This window comes from Cynara cardunculus, assembly GCF_001531365.2.
Source record: "Cynara cardunculus var. scolymus isolate 2C chromosome LG 13, CcrdV1, whole genome shotgun sequence".
Lineage (NCBI taxonomy): Eukaryota > Viridiplantae > Streptophyta > Magnoliopsida > Asterales > Asteraceae > Cynara > Cynara cardunculus.
The window spans coordinates 20,831,794-20,840,434 of record NC_037540.1 but is presented as its reverse complement, the minus strand read 5'-3'; the positions used below and the strand labels follow the sequence as shown (position 1 = coordinate 20,840,434).

Sequence of the window (8,641 nt, the reverse complement as noted above, 5' to 3'; positions counted from 1 at the left end):
TAAACCAAATATAAATTATTTCGTTATTGAATCTAAATTAAATTATAACAAAAAAATTGAATTAAAAAATTACACAAAAATAAGAATTTTAAATAGTTGATTTGATACTAATATCGATATATTTTTGTCAAAATTTTATGATATTTTCAAATTTATATTTTATTCAAAAATAAAAAAATCATCGTTTTTTCAAAATCACATAAGACCATACTATAACATCGACTGATATAAATAATAATATGAAATATTAAAATTAAAATGTATATCGTTGCATTGCACGGGTACCCTTCTAGTATCTATATAATACGATTTTATGTGGTTTTGAGAAAACGATAATGTTTTTATTTTTTAATAAAATATAACTTATAAATATCATAAAATTTTAAAAAGAGTATATAATATTAGTATGAAATTAGCTATTTAAAAGTTCTTGTTTTGGATAATTTATTTAATTCAATTTTTTTATTAAAATTTAATTTTACGTAACGAAGTAATTTAATTTAGGTTTAATAATATAATTTTTTTATAAAGATAATAATTAAGTATTCTGTTAGAACTCAATGATTATCCTAATTTTGTTTTAGATATTTTATATTTAAAAATGAGATGTTTATCATGTATTTGATTATKYTTATCTGTAGTTAGTTACACGAATTCAAACATGAAGCTTTAATAAGTTGTAGTTATGCACAATTTATTTGTAATCTTGAATTTTAAGTAATATACATCAATAAACAATATTTTGTACATAAAAAAATGGTATTTAAGAGTTTTTGTCAACTACTTTATAATATAATATAAATTACTAAAAAATAATTTCAATTTGTTTTTCATTTTCTAATTGATATTTTTTGTAACATCCGTTGATAATTCTTGAGCGAAAATTTATTTTAGTAATGGATCACCATCAGTTTAATTAGTAATCTTTTAAAAACCCGTTAATTAAAAAGTCTGTATATTGAGTGAGCCCTCGATATTCACCTATCGGAAATTGGTTGTTGGTGAAGCCTTTCGGAACCCACAAACCATTCCGACTGGCGGTCAGAATTTCTTCGAATATGTCCTTGAATTTWTTCGAGATGTGAGTAAAACTCAAATTGGAGAAAAATATGGTCAATGTCCACATTTGTAATGGATTTCTTTATTATGATTGTTACAAAGATTTTCGTTATATAAATGTCAAGGACTCAAATGTGGAAATTATCGTTCTCTCACCTAATTTCACCACATCCATGTGCTTGTTTGTTCCACATCAATAACCTCATCGGAAAAGACGTTGTGTAGGTCATCTTTCTACGTTTGGGAGAGGTCGGAGATGGAGACCGGTGAAGGGGAGAGGGACGGGATGTATATCAACGGCTTTGCATACATATATAGTTTATATAATAATATAATTTCTTTTTCCGTTTTGAAGTAGGAAAAAGATTAAAATAATAGGCAAAAAGCCCAAATTTCTCCGACTTAGGTATTGTTTACTAAATGTTTACCGAGTAAACATTTATCAGTAAAAGAAATTACCTCGCTTACCTTATCATGTAATGCTTTTGCATATCATAATGGTCATTAGGTAAGCATCTTAAACTCGTTAAGCATTTATCAGGTAAGAGTTTTTCTCAGTTACTAGATAAGAATCTTGGTCCTTGTTATATCTTTTTACCGGATAAGATTCTCAGTCTTTGTCATGCTCAATCAATAAAGTAAATAATATAATGAATAAATGTTTACCCCGATAAACATCTAGTAAATGGACTCTTAATCGAGTTAACAAAGTTTTTTTTAATGGCGTTGGTTATAGAAATCATGCATTTTGTAAAATGATGATTTTAAAGAATTTTATTTTGCAACGAATTTTCCTAAAACCTTTTCCAAAATATATAGAATAGAAAAATAAAAGTAGAATTTTCGATTCTTTAGATAATTCCCTACAAATAAATTCTTAGAAGCTGAGAAATGATACCTTCTTATTCTGACTAATAAAAGTTTTATAGAAAAAAAATATTTTATTAAATATATAAAAATTATAGTATAATTAATTTTGTAATCTAAAAAGTAAAAAGTTGTTGAAGTCGAACGTAAAAAGAGTTTAAAGAGATTTTAATTTGACTCTTGAATTCTTAATAATCTATTGAAAGATACGATTGAGTATTAATTTTGGGAGGAGGTTTAGTGATTTACGAGTTGTTTGTTTGGTTCTTAATGGTAACATTAAGAGGAAACCTCTTAATCGGTAAGAGATATGGACTGTTTGGCAAAAAAAAATGAACATTTTAGTGATTACAAAACCCTCTTAATGATTTTGTGTCTAGGGCTCCACTAAATGATTCAGATTTCAATTGTTCCAAGTTTGCCTTCTCTTCCAGCCGCTCCTCTTCACGCCACCTTCCCAAATCCCACGATCGCCTTCCTACATCTTCGATGTTCGTCTCCACCGTCTCCGTCGTCGATCGTCACTGCGCTATTTTCTTATGCAACCATTTTTAACAAAAGATATTGGTTGCAAGATAGCAGGAATCTTACCATTGAGAATAAGATGGCTATATTGTTGACTTCTAATGATAAGCATTTATCGAATAAGAATTTAGGTAAACAATACGAGACAAATTCACAAGTGAATAGAAAGATACATATGGTTGGGTGGTAGGGGGCATGGGCATGATAGTAATATTGTCCATCCGTGTTTATTACAAAAACACGTGAGGTGCGGCACGTATGCACCTCGATCACTTTCTCTCTCTTAAAACTTCTAACAGAACGGATATTCTCTCTCTAGAAGTATCTGAGAGATGATTATTATTTGCAGAAACCTTCTTTGTTATGATCATGGCGCTTCACGTAAATCCTTCTTCCTTTTCTCTTTAATTCTTCAATCTCCGGTTATTCAACACTCTGAATGTATCTCGATTGTGAAGAACAACCTACAACGTGTTAATTGCATTTGCAGGCTGTTAAACCAACTCGCTAGCTAGGGTTTCGATTATAAACCAACTGCGTTTTTTTAAAAGGTACACTAACTTTTTCTCCATCACTTTACTTCAATTCGTGTGTAGTTGATTGAATGTAGTATTGATTCGTATTGTTTTTATTTATTGATCTATTCTTGATGTCCGTAGTACAAGACGAACTTTAACATTTTGAATTTAATTCTTTTGAAAATAATAGATTCGGGAGTATTTGAGTATTTATGTAAGTTATCGATTGCAGCTTTCGTGTCTTGATTTATCTGATATCCTTCTATTTTTGAATAAATCCACGGAGTCAATGAGCTTAGTAAATGCTTGTCTTCCTCCTTCTAAGGTTTTTTAATTCATCTTATAGTCAAACCATTGCAAATCATTCAACGACTGTATTTTTTTTTTGTGCCTTTTTCGGCGTATTCTTCTTTGCTGTATATGCACATTCATGTGCTATATGCATTGATGAACACACACAGAGATCTGCTTGTGTGTGCATGTGATGTGTTGAAGTGTGTGGCTGCGAATTAGCGTGTGATGTCGATATCTTCTTATTTCTATTCATATATGGAAGTATGTTGTTTAATAAAATTTATAGCTGGATTTCGTCTAATATGATATGCAAAATTCTAAAAACACGGTATTTTTTTTTCTGTATTTTTCGTAGATAGAAAGTAAATCTTGAGATCACCAAACCTATCATAAAATTCATTTTTCTTGAAAAATATAAGCATCATTACATATGAAGAATTGATTGCATGAATATTTATGCAAACCTATTAATCTTTTCCTTTCTATATTAAACGTTTTACATTTTGGAATTTAACACTTCAATTTTACAGCTTAACGGAGAGTACGTGAAGATGGAGACTTACCATCGCAAACGATCAAAAAGAGCCCCCATTAGCGCTAACCATGTAAACACACTCTCTCTCTCTCTCTCTCTCTCTAAAAGCCTGCTATGGTGCAATTAGGACATGGCATTGCGTTGCATTATAATCAGAATTTTGCTTTTTGATCAGTTACAGTAATCCGTTTTGCGCTCTCTCTCTCTCTCTCTAGACTCCAACCCACGCTCCTGTGCCCCACGCGCTATTTCTTTTATCATGTTATTGTACAGCAAACAGAAAAACCAAAAGATCTAGCCTGGTAATAATCAAATGAACAATAGTGTATATATTCTTCTTTCTTTAAAAAAGATAGGTATATATATATATATATATATATTCCTATAGCAGTACGCGCGTGTTCGTTTGTGTGTATATATATATATATATGTTTATATGTATCACTGTTTAATTAATAGAGTGAGAGGAGAGAGATGCATGGTCGTGGTATTGAAAAGCATTAGTGGGTGCAGGAGATAATGAGCTTGAAAAGGCAAGAAACAAGCAGCGTACTAGACGGCGGACCAACACAAATATCACCTTTGGCCAGACAACTTCTGCTTGATAGCAACGGTATGTAAACCCAATGTATACTACTCTATTGTTTCAAATTTATCCTCTATATATATCATCACGGCATCACCACATCCACACTCGAATTATTTCTTTCTCGTTTCTCGAAAATGGCTGGTCATCATGACTTTATGTGTAAAACAGATGAAGTCCCAGATGAAGATGTTGAACTAGGCTCAGTTTACGAGATATACCACAAAAACCTTCCTCCGAGAACCCCTCTTCAGCTGCGGTCCACTCGTGTTGTCATGGTAATCAAGTACTTAAAAAAATTGAAAACAAAAACACAAACGCTTTTATTGATTAAATAGAATGAAGGTTTTGTCGAGTGCTAATACAAATGGCTTCGGTCTGTTGATGGTTTTCAGGTAAGTGAGAAGACAGACATGAATGTTGCTATTAGGTATCCGAGCATTCTGTCATTGCGCACTTATTTTAGCAATGGAATATCGGAGATGTACCCGGCCTTAGATGAGAAGTTTGTGATGGGAATAAAGCTTGCCGGCAAAGTGCTTTTACGGCAAGTCCCGTCTCAAGAATTCGCAGAGAAGAAGCATTTGGAGGATTTCTGGCTGGTGAACCCTAGCTCTCAAGTTATGAATAATGACATTGGATTGGCGAGAGAACTGAAGAAGAATGAGATGGTAAGATGGGGTGTAAGAAGGCAAGTAGTGTTTATTGGGAGACACAAAGAAATGAGCAAAACCCAATCTTCTTCAAGCTTCGTTAAAGGTGAAGAAGAAGTGAAAGATGAACAAGAAATCAACGATGATGAATTTGAAGAGGAGGAAGAAGTTGATGACCAAGAGGAGAAGGATGATGAAGCTGAGGCTGAAGAAGGAACCCAAGATGATAATCTTAAAAGAAAGCTGAAAACTACCAGAAATTTGAGAAAAAGAAAGCGGGTTAAACAAGTGAACCAATTATGGCAAGTAAATAAAAAGCCTCTGAAGAAATGCAAAAAATTAGCACTCAGAGATCCCACAGATAGATGGTCAAAGGAGAGGTAAAGAAACAAGTTGCTTCTTGAAGTACTTCTTTCATATATAATTATTTTAGGCAGGATGGATGTATGACCATTAATTAATTAAGGTACATGGCTGCGGAGCAAAGTCTTCTAGAAGCGATGAAGGAAAAAGAAGCAATGATCGGCAACCCAATTACAAGGCCGGCGCTTAGAGTTGAAGCACGTAAGAGGATAGGTGACACTGGGCTCTTAGACCACCTGCTGAAGCATGTGGCAAACAAGGTGGCTCCTGGTGGGCAATTACGGTTCCGGCGGTCGCATAATGCTGATGGTGCTATGGAATACTGGCTGGAAAGTGCTGATCTTCTTAAAATCAGGAAGGACGCTGGAGTGAATGACCCTTTCTGGACCCCACCACCTGGTTGGAAGCCCGGCGATTCTCCTATCCAGGATCCCATTACGGCAAAAGAACTCAATCATCTGAAACAAGAAATTTTAAATATTAAAAGGTGCCAATCAACCAATTCCTATTGCTTTGATTTATATATTTATATTTCTATTTGCAAAAGAAGGCAGGCTTGTAATTAACTAATTTGAAGATTTAGTTGTTGGTTTACAAATTAATTATACATGCAGGGAGTTTTTATCCAAGATGCAATATGAGGAAGAAGTGGCAAGACTGAGAAGGTCGGAACCAGATAATTAAGATACATGCATACTTGCGTGGTTTCAGTTACTTACTTAGACCATGCATTAATTAATTGTGTGTATAAACAGAGAGATCGAGGAGTTAAGTTGGAGGAATAAGCAAGTTCAAATGAGTCATCAAGCTCCTGAACGCGTTGACACCAGTCCAAAGCAACTGGTCGATCTTAGAAATTCTTTGCTTCCTAACTCGGAATCTGATCATGTAGATTACTCAAGGGTACAATTGTTTTGTTAGTTTCTCATGACTTATGTGATTTATTCATTCATGTGCCTTGATCATGTTTCTTTCTTTGGCAGGAAAAATTCATGAAACAAATGTTGGTCATTTCAGATTTCCTAAAGAAGGTAGAGGTGAGTCGGTCAAAAACACAATTAATATGCTTTACGTACGTAGTATACAACTAATATGTTGATTAGTCAAAGATTTTTTAAATGTCTAATTAAAAGATAAGAAATTAATGAGTAGTAAAATATTTTCCATAATTGAAGTTTGAAATTCTAAAGCATGGTAACAAATGACGAAGCGAGGGTAGATAGGACAAAAGATTTAATTAAGCCTTGATGGTTTACATGTATATGGTCTTGTCTTTTACAACATTTGACTTTATTTTGCCTATATATATCTATAACAAGGAGAAGAAAAGATATATATGATGTAGCTAGCTAGGAGACAGTACATGTAACTGGATTTGAACATTTGGAAATATGTGTACATATATAGGCATGGATGGAGAGAGAGGGTGGTAAGGAGACAAGCAGAAGCGCAGAATTAATTACGGTGACAGCGACGTCCTCCGATGGTGAAAAAAGTTCAGAACAGCCAAAACAGGATGATATCAAGGAATTAGCTGAGGTGGAGACATGTGGAGGGAAATCAGCAGCTGAGGAAAAAGCAGCCAAGATAGAGAGGCTTAAGAGCGGGTTCAGACTTTGCAGGCCACAGGGTACTTTCTTGTGGCCAAACATGGTGATGAAGAACCCCACCACCACCACCTCTTGTACTACGAGTACGTCTTCTCAGGTTGTGGTTCATCAGGTTGAGGTGGTCCCAACTCCACCTTCTGTCAATTCTTCCTCCTATCTCCACCTTAACCACCAGCTTGCCTCACCTCCGGTGAAGCCTGTGCCGGAGAGACGGTCAGTCAGCGTCACTCGTATCTCAGGAGAAGCCAAAAATCCATTGCAAGATGAGTCTAGCACCAAAGATAATAATACGACAGGCCTCATCAACCTCAATGACATCCCCTGCACAAACCCATCTTCGACTTCACAACCAGAGTCAGAGACTAGTTGTCGTCATGTGAGTAGTATACGTATACTAATTGTGAAATTAATTAAGTTGAATTTTGTATGTACGTGATATTATGTTTGATATCTGTTATTGAAGTTGGAGGTGATGAAGAGTGAAACATGGGAAGCAGCATACAAGAAGAGCCATGAACAGAAAAGGATAATCACCTCATCCTCTTCATCATGCTTCTCCAACACTACTCCAGCTTGGCTAGCACCTGACTCTGCTCAACAATGGCTCTAATGCTCTGCTGCTATAATACTTTCTTTCTTTCTTATAAAAACAACTATCCATCCATCAGGCTACAAAGATATGATCATTTGATGGATGGTATATATCTGAAACCCATTTTTTGGCTTTTTGGATTAATTCCCATGCATATTATATTGTAATGCATGGATGGTGATTCTATACTATATGCATTAATGCATGCATGATCAGTACGTACTATAACTATATGATGGGTTGTTTTTTTCTTTTAAAGAAGAAGAAGATTATCATGTTGATAAAAATGAATTATATATATATATATATGTATATATATATATGAATTGTTGGGACCAAAAAGCTTTCTTTTAATTAATCCCAATGCCTGCCTTGTGTTAATTTCCACTTTAATTATTATACATATTTATATATATATATATACAAGTCATGTGTAACATCATCATCATAACATTCTTCTAGTACTCTTCCACATCCAAATTAAAAACCTAATACATCCAGCAAATTGATAAACCAAAAGATATGTGTGGGTGTGGGTTTGGCTCCACCAACTCATGATTCACAATCTTTGTTTAACAGCATCATCCTCTTATATAGATAAATTCAAAATCGACGAAATAATCGAAATTCATATATATAATATAGGTGCGATCAACTATTAAATTAATAATGAAGCTCATAATTAGGAACCTTCACTTCACCAACCACCTCATTCTCATTACAGCCTTCCTTGTCCCATGACAACCAAATCACAAACTCAATCAACAAGCATAACTTTTTGCACAAAATATAATTAACTAATTTTATATATATATATATATATATATATATCTTACTGATAAAAAGAATTCACATGATATGATGGGTTGATTTTCATTTTTGCATGTGTTACAATATAATTTAATTTTTTTTGACATCCATATCATTAATATTTACAAACTCTATAGGTGTGTACCTACATCTATTAAAATGGAAAGAAATTACTGAAAATCTATTACACTAAAATATATATATATATATATATATATATATATATATA

At 33.5% G+C, this 8,641-nt stretch overlaps 1 protein-coding gene across 1 annotated transcript; it reads left to right on the top strand.

Moving 5' to 3' along the window:
- Nucleotides 1–3,814: 3,814 nt before the first annotated feature.
- LOC112524878 (protein DYAD-like) lies at nucleotides 3,815–7,620 on the top strand. The gene is made up of 11 exons (XM_025134823.1): nucleotides 3,815–3,868; nucleotides 4,312–4,411; nucleotides 4,556–4,662; nucleotides 4,780–5,417; nucleotides 5,504–5,887; nucleotides 6,015–6,065; nucleotides 6,156–6,303; nucleotides 6,384–6,437; nucleotides 6,808–7,240; nucleotides 7,292–7,386; nucleotides 7,474–7,620. The coding sequence occupies exons 1-11, from the start codon at nucleotides 3,815–3,817 to the stop codon at nucleotides 7,618–7,620; spliced, it is 2,211 nt and encodes a 736-aa protein (XP_024990591.1).
- Nucleotides 7,621–8,641: the final 1,021 nt, after the last annotated feature.

What these genes read in the sequence shown, in the direction of transcription:
- LOC112524878 (XM_025134823.1), top strand. Translation starts at nt 3,815, where the DNA reads ATGGAGACTTACCATCGCAAACGATCAAAAAGAGCCCCCATTAGCGCT. An exon ending in ACTTCTGCTTGATAGCAACG is followed by an intron (nt 4,412 to 4,555) that starts GTATGTAAACCC and finishes TGTGTAAAACAG; the next exon opens with ATGAAGTCCCAGATGAAGAT. An exon ending in CAGAGACTAGTTGTCGTCAT is followed by an intron (nt 7,387 to 7,473) that starts GTGAGTAGTATA and finishes CTGTTATTGAAG; the next exon opens with TTGGAGGTGATGAAGAGTGA.